Source organism: Lepidochelys olivacea, assembly GCF_965140295.1.
Source record: "Lepidochelys olivacea isolate rLepOli2 genome assembly, chromosome: 2".
Classification (NCBI taxonomy): Eukaryota; Metazoa; Chordata; order Testudines; family Cheloniidae; genus Lepidochelys; species Lepidochelys olivacea.
This window is the reverse complement of record NC_140412.1, coordinates 44,543,895-44,568,200: the sequence shown is the minus strand read 5'-3', so window position 1 is coordinate 44,568,200 and position 24,306 is coordinate 44,543,895. Positions and strand designations below refer to the sequence as shown.

The 24,306-nt window shown below is 43.4% G+C and overlaps 2 protein-coding genes across 5 annotated transcripts in view; both read left to right on the top strand.

The window, feature by feature from the left end:
- The window catches only part of PDP1 (pyruvate dehydrogenase phosphatase catalytic subunit 1), a 669,997-nt gene that overhangs the window by 493,073 nt on the left and 152,618 nt on the right, over window positions 1–24,306 (top strand). The gene's annotated exons all lie outside the window — the stretch shown is intronic.
- Window positions 1–24,306, top strand: part of TMEM67 (transmembrane protein 67) — a 61,450-nt gene that overhangs the window by 9,644 nt on the left and 27,500 nt on the right. For all 4 annotated transcript variants that reach the window (XM_084621547.1, XM_084621548.1, XM_084621550.1 and 1 more), the window contains exons 3-9: window positions 206–299; window positions 2,946–3,045; window positions 6,354–6,423; window positions 6,534–6,608; window positions 21,021–21,083; window positions 22,582–22,736; window positions 22,876–22,984. In XM_084621547.1, the coding sequence (XP_084477673.1) occupies window positions 206–299; window positions 2,946–3,045; window positions 6,354–6,423; window positions 6,534–6,608; window positions 21,021–21,083; window positions 22,582–22,736; window positions 22,876–22,984 (666 nt within the window). The remainder of the gene's footprint in view (window positions 1–205; window positions 300–2,945; window positions 3,046–6,353; window positions 6,424–6,533; window positions 6,609–21,020; window positions 21,084–22,581; window positions 22,737–22,875; window positions 22,985–24,306) is intronic.

The following is a 24,306-nucleotide window of genomic DNA, read 5'->3' as shown; positions in this document are numbered from 1 at the left end:
CCTTAAATCTGAATGGCGCCCCATTGAATATATTGATGGTTCTCCTTGCTAGGGTCTCTAGTATGTTCTTCAGACAGCTTTGTGAATGTTATGCATGTTAGAATACCTAGATAATTTCTATTTTAAATAATGTATGTGTCAGATTTTTTTTTTCAGTTCTAGAGGACTTTTATAAAGGATTTTACATATATTTTAAACTTTATAGAGTGGCGTTACTGAAGATGGATGGAATTGTATTACTTGTCCTAAAGGCTTAACTACAGAAGGAAAATGTAAATGCGCCATTAATGAAATTTTAGGTAAGAAATCTATACACAATATGAAATGCTGAGGATTTTAAACATCTGACTTTATCAAAACAGCATTGTATTACTAACAAATTAATAAAAAACAGCAAGCCAAAGTTATCAAAGTATTGCTGTTTACAGTTCTAATGTGTGTTTAAAAAAAATATTCATCTTGGTTTTTTAAACCCATGTACCCCAAAAAACCATAAACCCATAGCAGACAAAACTGTGTCCTCTAGCCATTATTCCTTTCATTTGAAAGTTGCAAATAAAACTAAAGACTGATTATTCTTATTGGACCCCTTCTGCCTACCCCGGGCAGGTAGCAGTTCTGACTGAAGTGGAAAAAATGCAATAATAACAGCAAGTTTATCAAAATGTACTAGTTAAAAACAAAGATAATGAGTTTACAGCCATGTAATACAGAAATTACTCATCCTGCGCAAGGAACAGCAGGATAGTCTGGATAAACAGACTACCCTGGATTAAGGATAGTTTGTCTCATGCTGCTTCTGAGACATGTGGTCCAGTGCTGCAGCCCTTAGTTATGTGAATGGTTTCTGACTTTAAAAATATGGGTTGCAGGATTGAGCCCGTAGCCGGTCAGTGTCCACCCCAAGAAGATTCACTGATGCATATGAAAGGACACAGTAAATACACTTCAGTGTTCAGTTATGTCAAATACACATTTATGTTGTTCCTACAGCACTTCTTTATAGATAAAAAGGCAAGCGTAGAATTATCTTGATTGTTTTTTTTTGTTTGTTTTTGTTTTTTTGTAGACCTGCTTGAAACATAAAAGGCTTTTGTCAACTTGGTGTATTTAAGATCTTACTCATTGCTGCAAAGTGGCACAGTTCTGAAAAACTCTTTTTAACAGGAATTATTGTAACTGAATCATATGTCTCCTATTTCAAACCCTTTTGGATGTAGAGAAACCTGATTATTATTATCTTGCATTGCTCCTATTTTCAGTGTAAGACACAATGTCATCCACACCTCATAGCTTGTTTTCTGGCTACGTACCAGGCTCAGGAACTTGCTGTAGAAATGTTTAGTATTGGTTATCCAAAACAGTTAGATTTTTTTAAACAGAAACCAGATGTCTTTGTACTAGGTTCATTCTTCTGATCACTAAGTCTTAAAAAGGTGGCCTTGAGGGTGGCTTTAAGATACACTGAACTGTCATTTAATGTTAAACGGTGTTCTTTTTCTAAGAACTAGAAAACAGTTTTAGCTGAAACATCTCCCTTTAAGCATCATGAGGGTTACAAAATACATTTCTTATCCCCCATAGCAAATAGTCTAAAAACTAAAAGTAAAAAATATGGAAAAACTTAAACAACCCCAAAGAACTTTGGGGGGGAAAAAAAATCTTGCATTTGCGATATGTTCACATGTGCATCATCTTTGCACAGCATCTGTAATTTAGTTTTTGAATACTATTAATCTGTAGTTTTCTTAGTTGCCTTAGAAAGCTTAAATTTTGAAATTTAAGCTTTCTATCTTGTCCCATAAAAATTGGTGATTAAATTACTGCTGTTCAAAGAGAATTACTTCCTACTCCAAAATTTTGCAATTTAATTACAAATATCCTGTTCTTTTGAATATAAATTCCTTCTTAACACAAGTGTAGAGAAACTTGTTTCATTTTTGCCCTTGGCTTATCATTAAAACTACTGGGGGGGGGGGTGTTTACACAGGATACTTTTTGTCAGTTGTGGCCCAGGAGTTTTAGAAAATGCCAACTGATTTTGTATTAATTTCTGAAACAGATTTTTCTAGATATGTTCTTCTAAAGCATTATTTTTGTAAGCAGCTTTATAACCTATGCGGAATACTCTATAGCAGGGTCTCAAACTCCATTTACTTTAGGTCCAGTGCCAGTCCTCAAATCCTCCCAGCAGGCAAATAATGTCACTCATGCCGCCCAGAAACCCGTCCCCCCCACCCCCAAAAAAAACAACAAACCTCTGCCCCCAACCTGCCTAAGGCTCTGGGAGGGAATTTGGGTGAGGGAGGAGGTCTGGGGTAGGGGATTGGGGTGCAGGCTCTGGGAGGGAGTTTGGGTGCAGAAGGGGTGAGAGTTTGGGCTCTGGGAGGGAGTTTGGGTGGGGGGGTCTGGGGTGCAGGCTCTGGGCTGGGGGTGAGGGTGCAGGCTCTGGGAGGGAGTTTGAGGGAGGGGTGGGTGGGAAAGGGATGGGGGTGCAGGCTCTGGGAGGGGATCTGGCGGTGCAGATCTGGGGCTCCGAGGTTGGGTGGGCCGGGGGGCCTCCATGCCCTGCTGCCCCCAGGCACTGCCCCTGCAGCTTCCCATTGGCTGTAGGGGTGCTGAGGGCGGGGGCAGCATGCGGAGGCACAGCGCTGCCCCACCCTGGGGCCACAGGGAGGGGCCGGCAGACATGTGGAGCGAGCAGGCAGACCCTGCTCAGCTCTGCTGCGCTGTTGGGGCCCCGGGCCATTTTAAATTACCGGGGGAGGAGCGCCTGGGGGCGGCAGGTGGGGCCAAGGGAGAGACCGGGCCCCAAAAACTGCTGGAGCCCTGTAGGTCACATTGGGGAGGTTTGTGGGCCGCAGATGGCCTGCAGGCCCTGAGTTTGAGACCCCTGCTCTATGGCATGTTGTTGCTCACATTTACATTTTTTTTCCCCCACTTAGTGGAAAGAGATGTTAATGGCAAGTTGTTGAATGAAGCATTGTGTAGACGCTGTGATGCAAATGAACCATCATTCTCTGCTTCAAATGTCTTAGGAGATAGGTAAGTATTCTTGCTTCTTCTAAATTTATGTATTCAGATCTGCTTTGTATAGATCCTGATGATGTGATTTAAATGGAACGCTCCCCAGGAACAAACTATCTGTTGGATAAAATATGAATACTTCTGGTTAATTGGGGCATTCTCTCTTGCATATAGTATAGGTGTCCTTATTGTTTTGTGGCAATCTAAATAGCAGTCAGACAAGATGTTTCAACTCATGTTCAAGTCAGCAGGAGTTGAGGTTGCTAAATATCTTGCAGGGCCAGTATCCTAAATTTGAAACTCCAGTCTTTCTTCTGACTTTTGGTAGAGTGGGAACAAACATGTTCTTATATTAATGTGTACTGCTTTATTTGTTGCTAATTGAATAATAGTGGAAATGAACTGGTAACGTTAACTTTTGTCCCGCTCCCATTGAAAACCACGGAAAGCTTCCCACTGACTTCATTGGAATGAGTCTCAGGCCTCTAGTAAACATTGTGCTATGAACACAGAAAGGAAAAAACAAAAAAAAGACTGTATACTTGAGCTAAAATGTGATCCGAGGACTTAATTTGAAGTTTTGAACATAAGAATAGACATACTGGATTAGACCAATTGTCCATCTAGCCCAGTATCCTGTTTTCCAATAGTGACAAGTGCCAGATGCTTCAGAGGGAATGAAGAGAATAGGACAATTGTTGAGTGAGCCATTCTGTCATTTACTCTGAGCTTCTAGCCATCCCAGATTTAGGAACAAACAGGGCATGGGGTTGTGTCCCTGACCATCTTGGCTAATAACAATTGATGGACCTGCAGTGCTGTAGCCGCGTTGGTCCCAGGATATTAGAGACACATGGTGGGTGAGGTAATATCTTCGGTTGGCTCAACTTCTATTGGTGAGAGAGGAGCTTTCAAGCTTACACAGAGCTGAAGGAGAGCTCTGTGTAAGAATTCAAACTTACACATTCTCACCAATAGAAGTTGTTCTCTCTTCTAGGGTGAACAGCCCTAGTCTTTTTAATCTTTCCTCATATGCAATCTGTTCCATACCCCCACCCATTTTTGTTGCCCTTCTCTGTACCTTTTCCAATATATCTTTTTTTTGTGATGGGTGACCAAATCCACATGCAGTATTCAAGATGTGGGCGTACCAAGAATTTATATAATGGCATTATATTTTCTGTCTTCTTATCTATCCCTTTCCTAATGGTTTCTAACATTGTTAGCTTTTTTTTTTTTTTTTTGCCTGCCACTGCACACTGAGTGGATGTTTTCAGAGAACTATTTACAACTGCCTGCAAGATCTTTCTTGAGTGGTAACTGCTAATTTAGAGCCCATCCATTTTCTGTGTATAGTTAAGATTTTTTTTTTCTAGTGTGCATTACCTGGCACTTATCAACACTGAATTTCATGAGGCATTTTGTTGCCCAGTCACTCAGTTTTGTGAGACCCCTTTGAATTTCTTCATGATTGGCTTTGAACTAAACCACTTCTTCAGACTGTGGGTTGTGACCCAGTACTGGGTAACAGCATGTAAGGCACTGGCTCGCATTGCTCTGGTCAGTACTGCCAACGAGGACATTAAAAGTCCTGTTGGCGATGCTGCCCAGCTAAGGCAGGCTAGTGCCTGCCTTTTCCGATACCACGCTGCTGGCCACTTCCGGGGCGCAGTAGGTCTGGCTTCTAGGCAGAGGAGCCACGGGGCTTGGCCAATGGGAGCTGTGGGGGGCGACAAAGCCGCTTGCGCACCTCCGCCTAGGAGCAGGGCCGGCTCTAGGTACCAGCAAAACAAGCAGGTGCTAGGGGCAGCACATGTCTAGGGGTGGCATTCTGGGGCCGGCCATGCCGCCCCTAGAAATGTGCCTCCGCCCACTCCCCTGAGTGCGCCGCTGCCGTTTCGCGCGACAAGCCTGGGAGGGAGGGAGGGAGAAGTCGAGCAGCGGTGCGCTCGGGGGAGGTGGCGTTGGTGGAGCGGAGGTGAGCTGGGAGGGAGCGGTTCCTCTACCACCACCCCCATTACTTCCTGTGCTCCCCCCCCCCCCTGCTCACCTCCACTCCGCCCGCTCCCCTGAACGCGCTGCCTCTTCCTCGCCTGAGAGGGAGGGGGGAGAAGCGGAGCAGCGGCGTGTTCAGGGGAGTAGGCAGAGCAGAGGTGAACTAGGGCAGGGGGTTGCCAGGTGGGGAGCCGCAGGAAGCAAGAGGGTGAGAAATGCAGCACGCCTGGGGGAGGAGGCGGGGCTGGGGATTTGGGGAAGGGCATGAGAAGGGGCGGAGTTGGGGGGGACACGAAAAAATGGGGGCGGACAAGAATTTTTTTGCTTGGGGCAGCAAAAATCCTAGAGCCAGCTCTGCCTAGGAGCCAGACCTGTTGCTGGCAAGAAGAAAAGGTGGTAGGCTATATGTCACAACTTCATTTGTAAATGAGGCGGATGTCTAGTGCAGGTACTCCGTATGGAAGGCATCCAGTGATCAGATAAATGGCCTGGTAAAGGTGCTGGATAAAGGAATAGAATGGGGGAAGGGGAACTCCTATTATTAGTATGGCAGGGAGCCAACGCACACCCGCCCCCGCCCCCCCACAAGGGGGGGTGGATGGTAAGGTCCAAGCCATGGGTTGGCTGGGGACCTGGATGGAAAATGAAGAGGGGCTGGTGGAAGCCCTGGGTAATGATTTGAAGAAGCATGAATTTGCCTGCACTGTACACTTTATCTGCCAGGTAGTCCAAGACATCTATATAATAAGTTGTAGCCTGATTAAAATCCATATCAAGTGTCTCCTGTCCTTCTTTCGGTATACCCAGATAACTCTGTGTTTACCCCTTTTTCCAGATCATTTATGAATGTTAAACAGCACTGGTCCCAATACAGATCCCTGCTCTTTTCCATTATGAAATCTGACCATTTATTGCTACCCTTTGTTTCCTACTTTAACCAGTTACTGATCCATGAGAGCGCCTTCTCTCTTATCCCATGTCTGCTTACTTTGCTTAAGAGCCTTTGGTGAGGAACCTGGTCAAAGGCTTTCTGAAAGTCCAAGTACGCTATATGCACTGGATCACTCTTGTCCATATGCTTGTTGACCCCCTGAAAGAATTCTAGTAGATTAGTGAGGAATGATTTCCCTTTACAAAAGCTGTGCTGATTCTTCCCCAACATCATGTTGATCTCTTGTGGTTCTTGCTACACGTTACACTCTCCGTAACTGAACAAACTTGTTCTAATCTAAAGTTTGAAGAGAATACCTTGCTTAACATTATAAAGTCTTAGGGTTAATCTTCTTTTAAGTGATTTTTTTCATGTTTATATATTCGTGTGTGATTTATAGGTGTACAAGATGTGAACAAACATTCATCAATATAAGCAAGTCTTGTGACTGTTCGGAGCCAAATATTTTGGTAAGTGAAACAAACAGCTTATATCAAAGTGTAAAGGAAAAAAGTTATGTTGTAAAGTGTCTTACGCATATATATTTTTAACTGGAATTTTCTTAATTTTATCTTTTCAGACAGGAGGGTTATGCTTTAGTAACAGCAGAAATTTCCCCTCAAAGCCAGTTGCAACTGTACGTTATGGACAGCTAGTAAGTGTTTTTGTTCTTAACGTTATCAAGCTTCATGTTATATATTCTGATTAGTTTTTTTTATGCTGAAATGTTTTAAAATAAAAAACATTTTGTTATCCAATTTAATTTTAATGGAACATTTTCTCATGCCTGGTATTTGTTTTTCATCTACTTACGTATCTTGCAAAGTCACTTTTTAATTCTCTATGGTCTACCCCAATCTGCTGCACATACAGTCGTCTCTCAGTAAGATGGTTTATGTGAGGAAGTATTTATCTATGGTCAGTTGATTTAATTAGGGCCTGAAAATCTAGAGGTCAGGGTAATAGTCCTGATTCTGGGAATAACTTGCTGTGTGACCTTGGACAAGTCATCTCAATTTTCGATGGCTCTATTTCTCTGTGTTTAAAAAAAAACAAAAAAAACCCCACCACCCTCACACTTGCTTACCTTTTGAAAAGTACTTTGAGATCCTGAGATATAAAGCACTATATAAATGAAAGATAGTTATCCAGAATTACTCAATAGTGAGTGTCAGAGAGGGACTTCCTGGCTGACTTTTAGCACCCCTTAACTTACAGAGGAAGAAAAGATCTTAAGTTTTAGTGATTGTTATAATGACCAACAAAAACCACTTTGGCTGGTGCTGGTTGGACGTCAGCCCACTGATGAGAGAGTGCTAGAGACAACAGGTCTATGCAGGCTCGATAACAAAACAAGTCTGAGTAAAACTGCATTGGGTGTTTGATCTCTCTCCAGTAGCCTTTAAAAGTGTATGTTTGTGTGAACGCAAAATGGGTTTCAGCCTGAAGCGAACATAAGAATAGCCATACTGGGTCAGACCAATGGTCCATCAAGGCCAGTATCCTGTCTTCCGACAGTGGTCAGTACCAGTATTTCAGAGGGCAATTGTCGAGTAATCCATCCTTTCATCCATTCCCAGCTCCTAGCCATCACTGGTTTAGAGACACACAGACCATGGAGTTTTATCCTGACTATCTTAGCTAATAGCCGTTGATGGACCTGTCCTCCATGAACTTATCTAATTCTTTTTTTGAACCCAAGTTATACTTTTGGCCTTCACAACATCCTCTGGCAAAGAGTTCCACAAGATTGACTGTGCATTGTGTGCAGTACTTCCTTATGTTTGTTATGTTAATTCTTGTGTTATGTGAAGGGGTAAATAACACTTCCCTATTCACTTTCTCCACACCAGGCATGATTTTATAGACCTCTTGTTGTATCCCTCCCCCCTTTAGTAGTCTATTTTTTAAGCTGAACAGTCCCAATTTTTTTAAACTCTCCTCATGTAGATGCTGTTCCATATCCCTAATTTTGTTGCCCTTCTCTGTACCTTTTCCAATTCTAATACATCTCTTTTTGAGATGGGAGACCAGATATGCACACAGTATTAAAGGTATGAATGGACCATGGATTTATATTTTTCTATCCCTTTCTAAATGGTTGCTAATATTGTTAGTTTTTTGGACTGCCACTGCACACTGAGCAGGTGTTTTCAGAGAACTATTCACAATGAATCCAAGATCTCTTGCTAATTTAGACCCCATCACTTTGTATGTACGGTTGAGATGTTTTCCAATGTACATCATTTTGCATTTATCAACATAAACATTTCATTGCCATGTTGTTGCCGCCCAGTCGCCCAGTTTTGTGAGATCCCTTTGTAATTCTTTGCAGTCAACTTTGGACTTAACTGTCTTTGAGTAATTTTGTATGGTCTTCAAGCTTTGCCTACCCCCTTTTTTCAGATAATTTATGAATATCCTGAACAGTATTTGTCTCAGTACAGATCTTTGGGGGACCCTGCTATTTACCTATTGCCACTGTTAAAACAAACCATTTATTTGTATCCTTGTTTTAATCAGATCCATGAGAGGACCTTCTCTCATCCCATGATTGCTTACTTTGCTTAAGAGCCGTTGGTGAGGAACCTTGTCAAAGGCTTTCTGAAAGTCCAAATACACTATATCTGCTGGATCACTCATGTCCATAGAATTATTTGAGGGTGTCAGCAAGTATAACAGATTGGTGAGGTATAATTTCCCTTCATTGACATTGACACATTGACTCTACCCCAAAAAGGGTACATCTCATCCTAGCTCTCCTTTTAAGGTTTTGTAGGCTGGTTATCAACATCACCATGTAGACCAGGGCAGAATTGGTTCAAGGCATCTGCAAGATTGATTATCGCATCATGAGGATAAAGTCTGTCACTTTTTACCCTTTCTGTGGCCCTGCACCCAATATGTAGCTTCTGCCTGTGGGAAGATGTGAGCTAATTCATGTACAATTACACTAAACAGCTGATAGCCACTCCACCCCCAAACTGTTGAGGGTTAGCCCAGTTTACTTTAGGTTGGGGGAAGATATATATGATAAGATCTATTTGCAAGATTATTGCAAATGCCATTAGAACTATGCAAGTTAAATACTGTATTGCTCAGTGGGAAGCAGTCTTCAAAAAAGCTGCTATTAGTGTCAAGTTGCATTCAAGATTGAAACGGGTTGCTGCTTGTGTTGAAACTGTACCGACTTTCTGTGTAATATGGTAAAAATGTGTCAGCTGTGGATTCATACTAATAGTTGAAGGTATATTTTAAAATCACTTCAAGTAATCACCACACTAACCTTTTCATTCTGTGGGTCTGGCCTGGTAATTCAAGGGGATAAGAAGTGTGTGCCAAAGTTCAGGACTTGGCCACCTAGGTGCTGCAAACACAAACTGAGGTAGCATGTTTAACTTTCATTTTCTCCAGCTCCCCCTTATCCCTACTGAACTCATGTGATATCCTTGCTAGATTCTTCTGTTGACGGAAGGTTGCTACAACACAGGTGTTCCAAAGGAGTGATGCAGTAAAATGGTAGTTTGGGTTATAAGAAGAGCTTGGAGACACCATCTGGGGAACACTTATTCTCACTCGTCCAGAAATCAGTAAAATAAAGCTATAATTAAAAAGAAAGGACCAGGCTTCAAAACTGTGTTCACTTTCTTCTCTTATAAACCACAGCGATTATGTAATTCAGTTGCCTTCTTTCTACATCAGTCTTTATCCTTTTCTAGATTGTGTACACTGAGAGAGATGAATTCTTGTCTAAATTATGGTCTGTGGGCAAATGTAAGCATTTAAGCCTCTATCCTTCCCTGAATCCACAGTGGATCTCCCACTGATATAAGTTGAAAGTTTTGCACAAAGATCCAGAGTAGAATATACTTTCCTGTAGTAACTAAAAATTTAGTTACCACTATTTGTTCAGGTTTCAGAGTAGCAGCCGTGTTAGTCTGTCTTTGCAAAAAGAAAAGGAGTACTTGTGGCACCTTAAAGAGTCACCAATTTATTTGAGCATAAGCTTTCATGAGCTACAGCTTATGCTTATGCTCAAATAAATCGGTTAGTCTCTAAGGTGCCACAAGTACTCCTTTTCTTTTTACTATTTGTTCAGTACTTTATTTAGCATCATTCAGTGAGAAAATTTAAGACTAACATTATCCTATCTTCCTGTCCCTATTTGTTTCTCTCCATCTTCTGTCTTTGTGCATCTCCTCTGTCCTTTCATGTAGTAATGTGTAATTCTCCTTTCCATGTGCTTAACTCCTGACTAGAGCTGAATGAATAATTTATTGTTTTTGTTTAGCAGTTTAACTGAAACTGAAAATTTTATTTGTTGAACAAAATGTTTAGAATGTTGATTCAAAACAAAATATCAAACCAAAAATGTTGATTCAAAATGAAACATCAAAATGGTTCATTGACATTTCTGAAATTGTTCTCAGCTTTTCACCTGAAACTAGTGTCGAATTCAACCTGATTTCACAAACAGTTTTGATACCCCAAAAGTTACATTTTTAGCAAATTTGATTTGCTAAAAAAAATTAAATTGCCTATGTATTCTCCTAACCCTTCCTCAGTCCATCGGCAACTGTGTAGTTAATGTTTACTTAATTCTCATCATTGGTCTTTAGCATTAAGGCTTCAGTAAAATAAACGAGCAGAGGGGGAGTTCATACCTCTCAATGCTGTTTTTTTCAGGCTGTCTGCAGGCTCAATGACAGCTCTATATTTTATTTACACTCAGTTCATGCTGGAAGATTTTCTTGCAACCATGAGGGTAGAAACTTAAACATAAAAAATATAAAATGAAAAGCTAGAGTGTGAAAACGGAATGAGTCATGAAAGCCACATAAATATATCAGGGTGACCACATATTGACTGATATAAATGTTATCAAGGTAAACTTCAGGGATTATCAGTCGCTAGTCAGCTTGTCAAAAGGTGCTGTGAAATCTACAGATATTCTATAAATTGCTATAGGATTACCAACATTATAAGCATATTAAAAACTGAAAATGTGGAGATAGCCTAAGTATATATAAGAATAAATGTGTACTGTAATAATTGTAATATTTATATTAAAATCTTGATTTTTTTTTCAATTTAAATGAGGCTCCTGCAGAATTTCTAAGCCACCAGTGCGCCACAGAAACCAGAGACCTTCCAAAGAGTTTATAGCCAATTTGCTGCAGAGTTCATGGGGAACCTTGGACTTCTAATAACCTACTAAACAGTAGACCAAGAAGACAACTAGCTGACGAGGTCTAGAAGGTCAAAGGACACTTACTATGTCCATCATCAGTCTAGAAGTGTGACTAAAGGGAAATGAGCACAAATAAGATTTGAAGTTTTCTGCAAAAATGCTGGATATGCACACACAGATGTGGTTAATGATGGAAGAAAAATCTTTTCCGTGCATGATAATATATGGTTCCTCAAAATGCCAAAGCAAGTGAATGTATATTATTGGTGGAAACCTGCTCAAATTTTAGCTGTTTGAAAAAGCAGCAGTAGGATCCAGACTTGAAATTAAGGACTGCTGCCACTTGGTTGACTTAGATTTTCCATAGATTAAAGCAGCGGTGTCAATAGAGAGGTTTTGGAACAAATTGATAGATTAAATAGTTAGAAGTCAACAGGACCAGATAGTATTGACCCAAGACTTCTGAAGGAACTCAAACACGACATTGCAAAACTACTAACTGTGGTATGTAACCTATCCTTTAAATCAGCTTCTGTACCAGTTGATTGGAGGATAGCTAATGTGAAGCCATTTTTTAAAAAAAGGCTCTAGAGGTGATCCTGGCAATTACAAGCCAATAAGCCTAACTTCAGTACCAGGAAAATTGGTTGAAACTATAGTAAAAACCAGAATTATTAGACACATAGATGCATACAATTTGTTGGGGGAAGAGTCAGTGTGGCTTTTGAAATCATGCCTCACCAATCTATTAGAATTCTTTGAGGGGGTCAACAAACATGTGGACAATGTGATCCAGTTAATATAGTGTATTTGGACTTTCAGAAAGCTTTTGACAAACTTTTCACCAAAGGCTCTTAAACAAAGTAAGCGGACCTGAGATAAGAGGGAAGTTTCTCTCATATATCAGTAACTGATTAAAAGACAGGTGTGATGGCATAACTCACCACTGTGGTGCCTCCTTCTGGGTTCTCGGGGATTAGCACTGCCCCCTCTCCTGGTCATGTCTCTCCCACTGTCACCTCTGTTCCTGGACTCGCGTCGCTCCCAGGACCACAGCGTCCTCTTCAGTGTCACTGCCTTCTGGCTGTGCCACACTGTTTCTTCCCCACCCCCAGGGGGACCTGCAGTCTACTGTCCAGCCACTTCCTTCAGTGGCAGACTGCAGTCCACAGACTAGCCACTTACCATGTGGCTCCAGCACCCTCTTTTCCCTTGCATCAGGGTCTCAGTCTGTAGATCCCTGCAGCCTGCCAGGAACTGCCTTTAGCTCTCTGGGTCTCTGCCTGCAGCACTGCTCTCTCCAGGGTACTTGCTGCCCTCCACCTGCAAGTTAGCCAGTCCTTCTCAAGCTCCAGGAAGTGACTGAAACTGCTGTGTTCTTCAGCCCTTCTGAGGCCTTGGCTACACTTGCGAGTTACAGCACAATAAAGGAGCCCCGGGCACGCTAGCTCACTACCCGTCCACACTGGCAAGGTACGTAGAGCGCTCTGACTCCATGGCTACAGCGCTGCTGGTACTCCACCTTGGCAAGTGGAATAACGTTTGCTGCGCCCCCATGGAGCGCTGCAGCGCCAGTGTGGATGCCCTGGTCCTATAGTGCACTCTGATCGGCCTCCAGAAGTGTCCCACACTGCCTGTGCTAGCCACTCTGGTCATCACTTTGAACTCTACTGCCCTGCCCTCAGGTGACCAACCATCAGACCCGCCCTTTAAATTCTCTGAGAATTTTGAAAAATCCTTTCCTGTTTGCTCAGCCAGGCGTGGAGTGCGATCAGCAAATCTTTCCAGGTGACCATGCTTCCACGCGCCAGGCGAGCCCCGGTATGGAGCAGTGGCGAGGTGCCGGACCTCATCAGTGTTTGGGGGGAGGAAGCTGTCCAGTCCCAGCTGCGCTCCAGCTGTAGGAATTATGATATCTTTGGGCAGATATCAAGGGACATGATGGAAAGGGGCCATGACTGGGACGCACTGCAGTGCAGGATTAAAGTGAAGGAGCTGCGGAACGCCTACCACAAAGCCCACGAGTCAAACCACCGCTCCGGTGCTGCCCCTGCAACCTGCCATTTCTACAAAGAGCTGGATGCAATACTTGGGGGCAACCCCACCTCCACTCCAGGGACCACCATGGACACTTCAGAGCCCAGTGCAACAAGGCAGGAGGAGGAAGAGGAGGAGCAAAGCTAGAGCGAGGGTGCTGAGGCGGAGGAAGACACCCCGGAATCCCTAGATGCATGCAGCCAGGAGCTGTTCTCAAGCCAGGAGGAAAGTAGGTAGTCACAGTGGCCGGTGCTTGTGGGAGGACAAACACCAGAGGAGGTTCCCGGTAAGCAGCTTTTATTTTGGGAAGGAAGTTAATCAGTGCGGGCTCTTGGGGCGAGGAGGGTTAGGGCTGCATGCATGCCTAGATGCAGAATAGGGCATTGATGCGCTCTCTCACATTGCGGTAATCGGCCTCAGTGATCTCTTCAAAGGTCTCATCGAGACCTTGGGCAATGCGCTTGCGCAGGTTTCTTGGGAGAGCCACAGTGGTCCTTGTCCCAATCAGGCTAACTTGTCCACGCCACTGTGCCATGAGGGGCGGGGGGACCATTGCTGCACACAAGCAAGCTGCATATGGGCCAGGGCGGGAGCGTCTTCTACTGCAATGCCCTCCCTTGCTTCCCAGGTCACCCTCAGCAGCGAGATATCTTCCAGGACAAACTCCTGTGGAAAATGTGGGGACAGCGTTCAGTATAGGGGCCCCCTGCCGCTGTCGGCTCTCCCCAAGGCATAGAAACCCAGAGGACAGTACAGCTGTTAAACAGTCAGTCACACTTGACCCTGTGCTTACTCATCATTTTGAGGCTTCTGTGGGTTATGTGCACTCGCTTTGGGATGGGCAAATTATGCTATTGTGTAGACTGTGTTTGCGCTTAAGTACAGGGGAATCATTGCTCTGTCTGATGTGAACAATGCTGCCTCTGTTAAGTGTTGCATTTTGCCTTTACAGATGCAACCTTGAGATCTCAGTCGTCTGTGTTATCACCGGCCGAAAGACTCCAAAGAATCAGAAAGATGCCATGTAGAAGCAAGGAAGACATATTGCATGAAGTAATGCAGCATTCAAGTAATGAAAATCAAAAAGTGCAGGAGTGGCGGGAGAGTGAAAGGAGGGTCCACCAGCAGAATGCGGATCGCCAGCACCAAAGTACGGAGCAGCTGCTAAGCATCATGGAGCGCCAAGCGGACTCGATAGCAATGCAGGCACTCATAGCAATGCAGTGGAGCACTACCGCACCCGCCCCTTTTTTCCCCCTCCCTCCCGCAGCCCTTGTCCCAAAACTCTTCCCATGTGCCACCATGTCACCTCCAACCCACTTGCCCCAACATCTGGGTTCTTACCGCCACCAGTTGCCTCCAGCAACTGTAGCTTCACCACCCAGCCCTGAAAACAGTGACCCTTACCCGCTGCACTCAACCCCCATCACCATGCAGTATAGCCATTCTGAAGTGCAGCACTCATTGCACAGCACTCCAGACAGGAACTATGCAAATCTGTGATTGTACCGTTCCCCACCCCCTTGCCCTTCTGTTTCCCAAGCAGTTGTGTGTCTTTTCAATAAATGGATTTTTTTGGCTTTGAAAACATTCTTTATTATTGCATAAAGTGAAAGATACCTTATCCCAGGAAAGAAACAGGCACTGCAAGTCAGCGTAGCAAACACAGGTTCCTACTAACATTGGAACCACTGCAATTCACCCCCCATGCAGGGCCCCAGACATTACTGGTGGCTTTCAGCCTCAGATTGTTCCCTCAAGGCATCCCTAATCCTTGCAGCCCCACACTGGGCCCCTCTAATAGCCCTGTACTCTGGCTGTTCAAATTCAGCCTCCAGGTGTTGAACCTCCGAGTTCTACTGCTCGAGTTCCATGCCTGAGTAAATTTTTCACCCTTCCCTTCACAAATGTTATGGAGGGTACAGCACACGGATATAACCGCAGGGATGCTGTCATCGGCCAGGTCCAGCTTCCCATACAGAGAGCGCCAGCGGCCCTTTAAATGGCCACAAGTGCACTCCACAGTCATTCTGCACCAGCTCAGCCTGTTGAATGGCTCCTTGCTGCTGTCAAGGCTCCCTGTGTAGGGTTTTATGAGCCATGGCAATAAAAGGTAAGCAGGGTCTTCAAGGATCACAGTGGGCATTTTGACTTCCCCTATGGTGATCTTCAGGTCTGGGGAAAAAAGTCCTGGCTTGCAGCTTCCTGAACAGGCCAGTGTTCCGAAAGATGCGTGCATCATGCACCTTTCTGGGCCAGCCTGCATTAATGTCAATGAAATGCCCACAGTGATCCACAAGCACCTGGAGAGCTATTGAGAAATACCCCTTCCAATTAATGTACTCTGAGGTTAGGTGGGCTGGTGCCAGAATTGGAATATGCATGCCATCTATCACCCCTCAGCGGTTGGGGAAACCTATTTGTGCAAAGCCAGCCACAATGTCATGCACGTTACCCAGAGTCATGGTTCCTCTGAGCAGGATGCTATTAATGGCCCTGCAAACTTGCATCAACACGATTCCAGCTGTTGGCTTCCCCACTCCAAACTGGTTAGTGACTGATCAATAGCTCTCTGGAGTTGCCAGCTTCCAGATTGCAATAGTTGCCCGCATCTCCACCATCAGGGCGGCTCTCAGTCTCGCGTCCTTGTGCCATAGGGTGGGGGCGAGCTCCTCACACAGTCCCATGAAAGTGGCTTTTCTCATCCGAAAGTTCTGCAGCCACTGCTTCTCATCCCAGACTTGCATGACGATGTGATCCCACCACTCAGTGCTTGTTTCCCGAGCCCAAAAGCGGCGTTCCATGGTGGTGAGCATGTCCGTGAATGCCACAAGCAAACTCGTGTCATATGCGTTACTCAAGTTGATATCGTCAGAGCCCTCACTATCACTTTGGATCGACTGCCAAATGTGACGTGCTGGCAAGACTCGTCAGCATACTCCTCAGCAGTTTGGGCTCCATTCCCGCAAACCGAAAGAAGACCGAGCATGCAGTACAAAAAATGTTGAAAGATGGTGCCAAATGTGGACGAAAGCAAAGGGAATCCTGCGATGCAAACTGGTGCATCACGGGGCGTTGGGACTTCAAACCTTCCTGTGTACTTGGGCCAGCCCAGGAAGAACTGAGGCTGGGGTCCCTGACAATGAAATCCATTTTAAATCTGGTACTTTTCCATTTAGAAGGAGGGATGGGGACTCAGAGAGATGAAAAGATTCCCAGCTTGTGCTAAAGCTATAAAAGGGGGTGGAGCAGGACAAAGGGTGGCCAATCATGAGAAAATCCCTAGTTACCACCTGAGATGGCTGCTTTTTAACTAACAAGGACTGTACCAGGGGAAAGGATTGGGCCCAGATTAGGCAGGAGTCTAGTCTGTGAAAGAAGTTTATTGGAACATCTGAGGGTAAGATTACCTGTAATCAGTTTCTTAATGTATTAGGCTTAGACTTACATGTTTTTGCTTTATTTTGCTTGGTAACTTACTTTGTTCCGTCTGTTGTTACTTGAAACCACTTAAATCCTACTTTTGATACTTAATAAAATCACTTTTGTTTATTAGTAAACCCAGAGTAAGTGATTAATCCCCAGGGGAGCAAACAGCTGTGCATATCTCTATCAGTGTTATAGAAGGTGGACAATTCATTAATTTACTCTATAAAGGCTTTATACAGAGTAAAATGGATGTATCTGGGGTTTGGATCCCATTGGGAGCTGGGTACTGGAGTCAGGTAACCTGCAGAGCTGTTTTCACTTAAAGCCTGCAGCTTTGGGGGCATGGCCCGGACTCTGGGTCTGTGTTGGTCAACAAGACAGGGTTCTGGAAGTCCCCAAGTGGCAGGGAAAACAGGCTCAGAGGTGATTTCAGCACATCAGATGACAGTCCCCAGGGGATCTCTGTGACTAAACCCATCACACCCAGCTCTCGGGTATCCCTTTTTTATCCCGCCTTCTCCAAAGGGGGTAGAGTCTTTTTATATGGCCCTCTTCGTGGCACCGGAAGCAAGCCCTTTGCCTCCCCTTGGCCATGGGCCTCCCATTGTCCTTCCCTTGCTCAGCCCCTTCCCCTGGAGTAGCTTCGGCCCTTCAACTAAGAGGGCACTCCCTCCTTAGGGGTCCCTGTTGCCCACAGGTCCAACATACTCATTTCCTTCCTGTTCTCCTCACAAGAGGGAATCTCTTGGGCTCTCACCCCTTCCCAGCCTCTGGGAGAGGCTTCTATCTCCCACCCCAGTAGAGGCACTCTCTCTTCCAGTGTCCATGTTTCCCACAGGCATAACATTCACTTGGCCCAGCCACTGGGCCCCTGATCCTGGTGCTTGGCTTCCTCCCTTGCTCTCCGCAGCCTCTGTGGACCCTCCCAGCAACTTGAATAGGTACCGCTGCTGTTCTGCTAGTCGGGTCATATAGGCCTGCAGGTACTCCGATGCCTCCCATTGTCTCTGTTGGGTTGTGAGCACCTGCAGTAACAGGGCCTGAAGCCACCTTTGCTGCTTGTTGGCCTCTTTTCACGGGGCATCGACTTTGGAGTCAGTCTGAGAAGGCACAAGAACCCTTTGCAAAGAAGGCCTCTGCATACCACCACTCCATTGTCTCCATCTTCTGTGTGCCTCAGTCTCTCAACTCTGAGGCAAGCAATCGTTCCCACAGTTGTCTATCCTCCCCTTATATCGGGGTGACTGTGTGCCCGCATTCTCCAGCACGTGTGACAGGGCATGCCTGACCAGTGCAGCACCACCTGCTAGCTAACTGGGGAATTAGTGCTGCACCTTCTTCTGGTGGTGTCTTGTCTTCTGTCACCTCTGTTCCTGGACCTACGTCACTCCCAGGATTGCAGCGTCCTCTTCAGTGACACTGCCCTCTGGCAGTCCACGCTGTTCCCCCCCTTCCCAGGGGACCTACAGTCTACTGTCCGGCCACTCCCTTCAGTAGCAAACTGCAGTCCACGGTCTAGCCGCTTCCCACATGGCACCAGCACCCTCTTTGCCTTTGCATCAGGGCCTCAGTTTGCAGATCCCTTCCGCCTGCTAGGAGTTGCCCTTAGCTCTCTGGGTTTCTGCCTGCAGCACTGCGCTGTGCAGGGTGCTTGCTGTCCTCGACCTGAAAGGCAGCCTGTCCTCATCCCTTCTCAAGCTCTAGGAAGTGACTGAAACTCCTCTGTTCTGCAGCCCTTCTTATATGTGCCAGCTGAGCCCTTATTGGCTGCTCCTATAAGCCCTTCTGTGACTGGCTGCCTCCTGCATAGCATCCCTAGGGCTGCTTTTAACCCCTTTTCTGCCAGTGAGGGGCAGACGCCCCATCCCAACAGAAAACAAAAGGTAGAAATAAATGGTCAGTTTTCCAAATAGAGAGGTAAATAGTGGTGTCCCCCAGGGATCTGTACTGGGACCAGTGTTGTTGAACGTATTCATAAATGATCTGGAAAGGGGGTAAACTGAGGTGACACAGTTTGCAGTTAATACTAAATTAATGAAGATAGTTAAGTCTAAAGCATACTGCAAAGAGTTAAGAAGAGATATCTCAAATCTGGGTGACAGGGCAGATGAAATTCAATGTTGATGAATGCAAAGTAATGCACACTGGAAAATATTATTCCAAGTATACATACAAAATGATGGTCTTATAGCAGTTCAGACCCACCCCTGCGGCGCCTCCTGCTCGTCATACTGAGAATTAGCTCTCTTGGACCAGCAGGGTGCCTTTTCTTAGTGGTGTCTCACTCGCCGTTACTTCCACTTCCTCCACTGTCTCAACCCGCGTTGCTTCCAGACCACAAAGTCCTCTTCAGGACACAGCCCTACAGCTGTGCCCCAGCCCATTGTCTCCCCCATTCTGGGGGACAGGCAGTCCTCAGTCCTTCCACTTGCCTCAGCAGCCAACTGCAGTCTCTAGTCTAGCCCCTGGCTTCAGGGGGAAACTGCAGTCTGGATTTAGGCCACTCTCCTCATTGGCAAGTAGGGGTAAAGGGAGGGGGGAACCCAGGCCCACCCGCTACCCTGGGTCCCAGCCCAGGGACCCTATAGCTGGCAGCCACTTACTGCTGCTCCTCCTGTTCCCACTGCCTACTTTCCCTGGGCCTCTTCCCCCATAGCCCTAGCACCTTCTCTGCTCTTGCTTCAGGGCCTCAGTCTGGCCATGGTCAGCCAAGAGCTCCGCTACTCTGCCCAGCACTGCAATATCTCCGGTGCTCCTGGGCGGACAGTCCTTCCCCATTGTTCTCCAGGGAGAGACTGCCCCTTGTTCTGCTGAGCAGTCCTTTATATATGGTCTGCTCTAGCAAGCCTTCTCCAGATTGGCTGGGTTCTGCACAGCCTTTCCAAGGCTGCCTTAACCCTTCTCCTGCCTGTGTGGGGCAGCCGCCTCACCACAGGTCTAATCAGTGGTAACCACTCAAGAAAGAGATCTTGGAGTTATTGTGGATAGTTCTCTCAGAACATCATCTCAATGTGCAGCAATAGTCAAAAAAGCTAACAGAATGTTAGGAAACGTTAGGAAAGGGATAGATAAAACAGAAAATAAAATGCCACTATATAAATCAATGGTATGTCCACATCTTGAATACTCTGTGCAGTTCTGGTCACCCCATCTCAAAGAAGAAATATTAGAAATGGAAAAAGTACAGAGGAGGACAACAAAAATGATTAAGGTTATGAAACAGCTTCCATATGAAGAGAGATTTAAGAGACTGGGACTGTTCAGTCTCAAAAAGAGATGATTAAGGGAGGATGTGATAGAGGTCTATAAAATCATCAATGATGTGGAGAAAGTGAATAGGGAAGTGTTATTTACCCCTTCACATAATGCAAGAACCAGGGATCACTCAATGGAATTAATAGGCAGCAGGTTTAAAAGAAACCAAAGGAAATACTTCCTCACGCAAAGCAGTCAACCCATGGAACTCGTTGCCAGGAGATATTGTGAAGGCCAAAACTATAACTGTATTCTGAAAAAAAAATTAGATAAATTCATCAGTGGCTATTAGTCAAGAGGGTAAGGGATGCAATCCCATGCTCTGGATGTCCCTATGCCTCTGACTGCCAAGTGCTGGGACTGGAAGGTAGGGCATGGATTACTTGATGATTGCCCTGTTTTGTTCATTCCCTCTGAAGCACCTGGCACTGACCACTGTTAGGAGACAGGATAGTGGGCTAGATGGACCATTGGGCTGACCAGGTATGCCTATTCTTGTGTTCTTCTGTTCAGAATTGAAGATTGCTTTATTATGAAAGAGAGGAGAAGAAAAGTAGTGTGTTTTAAAGCAGGATTAGTCACGCTTTCTGAAAATGTCTGTTTTTCTAAATAGTTTGTTACTGAAAACAGGCCTTCAGTTTGTATTTCACAGACAAAAGATACCTTTTTCATTTTAGATCTGTCTAGTTGCATTATTTTCCTTTTTATTACTGTTATCAAACTCAGTAAGTTTTAGCAAATAAAGCGTTGAAGCTGTTGCACATACATGAACCCGTGTACCTGCACATAGGCCCTTTGACGTCACTGGCACTCCTCAAGGGCAGTTTGATCTGCCCATTCGTGGCAGCATGCAGGTTCAAAGCTTAAGTCTTTCTTTTTGGTTCAGGCATTAATATCTTTCTTACTGAAGCAGCACAAACTTTTCCTTTGCTATAGTCTACCTGTTTTGTACCAAGCTGTAGCTTTAAGTGATAGATCATTTCCAAAGGGACATTATTTTTCAAGGAAAAGAGCTTTTAGAAAAGTTAGAAAAATAGTCCAAAGTCTTTCAATTGGCATGCCATATTATTTTCCAGACTCTGATATATTGAGTTAATTGACGTTCTATTTACAGCTGAAAACAGATACTGTAATGCAATGGTTCCTTATTTACAGGGTATAACAGTGGTATCAGCATGGTTTCTGAAAAACCTACAAGCATCAGCAGGTGCTTGTTGGGTAAGTTTTGAGCATGTTTTGAATTTGTATCGTGTGTTTTACTTAGAAATAGTAATCTGATAAATCTGAAATACATAACACATGACACTTTAATTTTTGAAACTTGATGTATTCAATTTATTTTTAAAGAAAACTTATTTTGGGATGACAGTCTACAAAGAGGAGAAAATAGGTACTGTGGTTTTTTTTTTTAGACAGTAATCAATGCTAGTGGGAGTTATAGTATAGGAGAACAATTCCCAAAGAAGTGAAGAATCTTCTTAGACTACCCCCTCCCCAAAAAAATAGATTAAAAGATTATGAAAATGTATTGGTCTTTTAGTTTGATTTATCCTAAAGGTGAAGCCTTTTGTTATTTTACAAAGAGTAAATTTGTTTTATTGAAAATTAAGATTTAAATTTAATTTTTTTAAAATATTTTGTTACTTTAGTGTTTGCTTTTTCTTTTATTAGCTCAGCTTTGGTTGACTGGAGCCTTTTCTGACCATAGAGAAGAGAGCACTTATGGTTAAAGTACTAGATTGGGACTGAGAAGATCAGAGTTCATTTTCCTGCTCTGCCACAGATTTCTTGTGTGATCTTGGGCAAATCACTTAGCCTCTTTGTGCCTCAATCAGCCATCTACAGTATTAAGTAGGGATGATAGTAGTTCAGTGTTTTGTCTATGTAGTGCTTGGACTCTTAGAGGGTGGGGGCCACATAAATACCTACATATAGATTTGGGTCTTGAACATGTCACAGCAAATGACTAGAACAAAAGGAATTTAAGAAAGAGAGATATAATGTGTTAACAGGGGTTTATTTGAAAACCTAGAAATCTGATATACTTAAAATAAAATAAACCCTGCATGACCAACTGCTATTTGATGATATTCATCATTGGTTCAGATTTTCAGTGATGATTGGCTGCTGGCTTTACCAATTGGCTTTCAATTAATCATTGAGCTTTAATCTCTATGAACAGAAATAATCACCACAGTCTGCCTTCTCTGCTTTCTCCTATGTTATGTAAATCTTCAATATGATGGAGCAATATGATATGAACTGAAGATGAAGTAGATGATGCTTGTCAGCTTGCTCAAGTTAGATATGTATTGATTGTTCTTAGATCTTTGGAGAAATCATCTTTGACATAAAACCTGAGCAATCTGAATTCTAAAACAAGGATTTTTTATCACCAGACTTTGAAATTACTATTCCATTATATCATCTGTTTACTTTAACCTAAAATTAAAAAACATATACAATCTGAAAATCTAGGTGACCTGTGTATAAAAAGGTGATAATACTGACTGTGTGTTGCCTTACATAATCCAAATATAAATGTAGTGTGTGTGCTTGGAGGAAGACATTAGATGTAAACAAAGCAATAAACTTCAGAGTAAAATTAATGCCTTAGGGATGAATTGTTAAGGTTTAAAACTACCTCATTTTTGCCATACCAACAAGATGTGGCTATTAGCAATAGTTTTCTTTACTGTTTTTTTTTTCTTTGTAGCTGTACTCCAATCTAACATCATGCCAAGCACTTGGAAATATGTGTGTGATGAACATGAACTCGTTAAGCTCTATCACTAGTGATGCATGTGGTCTGTTTCAGTATGTCTATGCAAATACAGCAGGGCTAGGCACCGTTCATTCAGTGTCCTTCTGGTATGTTACATCTTCTATAATGTTATCGATTCACACATTTTTTTTCAATATTAATGTTTACATAGAAATTAGTACAAATGTATAGTCTTGCATAAAATATTAAGGCCCCATGAAGAAAACAAAATATAACTGTTTGCAGGAGACAGAATCTTCCATGGCTGTACTACGGTGACCAGCCAGGATTAGCAGCTCAAGTACTTGATACAACCCAGTTCCCTACAAGCTTCAGTTTTAAAGGAACAAACAAGGTAGGCATTGTGAGGTACAAGACATGATGATATTTAAGGGTCAAATTCATCTCTGGTATAACTCCATTAAAGCTAATTGAGCTGCGCAAGGCATGGATTTAGGCAACATTTTAATACAGAATGTCCTTTTTTTGACAGGATATTCAATTGATTCCTTATTTTGCACACAATCTTCATAAATTTGTTTAAGTTAAATGTGCTCTGAAATTTGAATGAAATACCAAAAAAGAGTGCTGGTTATAATAAGCTGTCTAGCAATTACATTTTCAAGTTCATCTTAAGTTCTCTTATAGTTGAATTCAGACATAACAGCCATCATCAAGTTTTCACACACAATTTAGTCAGTGGGTTTTTAACTAACATTGCAATGCTTTTATGTTTTTAAAAAAAAATTTTTTTTAACAATTAAACCGTTATTTTCATGTTATGGCTAAGTGTGTGTTGGTCATAATTTATTTAATTCTTCAAAGGGACAATCATTTGCTGTGGAAATATCCTTTGGATGCTAAATACCTATTTAGAAAATATGCCCTTCTCTGCATTCTGTTGCTGAGAAATTTAAAACAAACAAACTAGCTACTGTTATTAGAACCTAGCCAAAACAATGTTGTCCTCCTTATGCTTATTCTTCACCAGCAGCCACCTTGGATATACCTTGAGGAATGTATTAGTCCATTGATTATTAAACAGATCCCCTGTTAACTACTTTGGAGCGTTTTGTTTAGAAATCCATGGCATAATATGGCACCCAATACTTAGGGAATAACCAAACTAATGTCTCACTAGAGCTGAGTGGAGAAAAGTATTCTGTTTCATGAGGGATTTCGCTCCTTTGAAAACTAGTTTCATTCTGATTTGGAACAAAAACCAACAATTTTGAAATTCTTCACAAAAGGGAATCCTTGACTGAGGCAATCTGCCTGGCAAGTTGCCCCAGGGCTACAGACCCTGGAAGTCCTGAGGTTCTTGGCCTTGAGTATGTTGGAACCTTGCCTGGTTTCTAAAAGAACTTCATCAAAATCAAACCGTTTCCCTGGAACGTTTTGGTTTCAACAGATCAGCAAATTCTTATGGAAAAAAAGTTTGTCAATATTTTTTTACCATCTTTGCTTTTCACATCACACTGATGCTGATGCTAGAAGAGTTGGAAAGTAAATTTAAAAAGCATGGAACAAAGCATGGAATCTTGGAACTAAGATTAATATTTATATTTACAAAATAGAAAAGGAGAAAATGAAATGTTGTATGCAAGGTTCTAGTAAACTATTGAAAAATGGGATGGAGGTGCCTAAAATGTATCATTCAGTCTTTTAAAAGAGTTT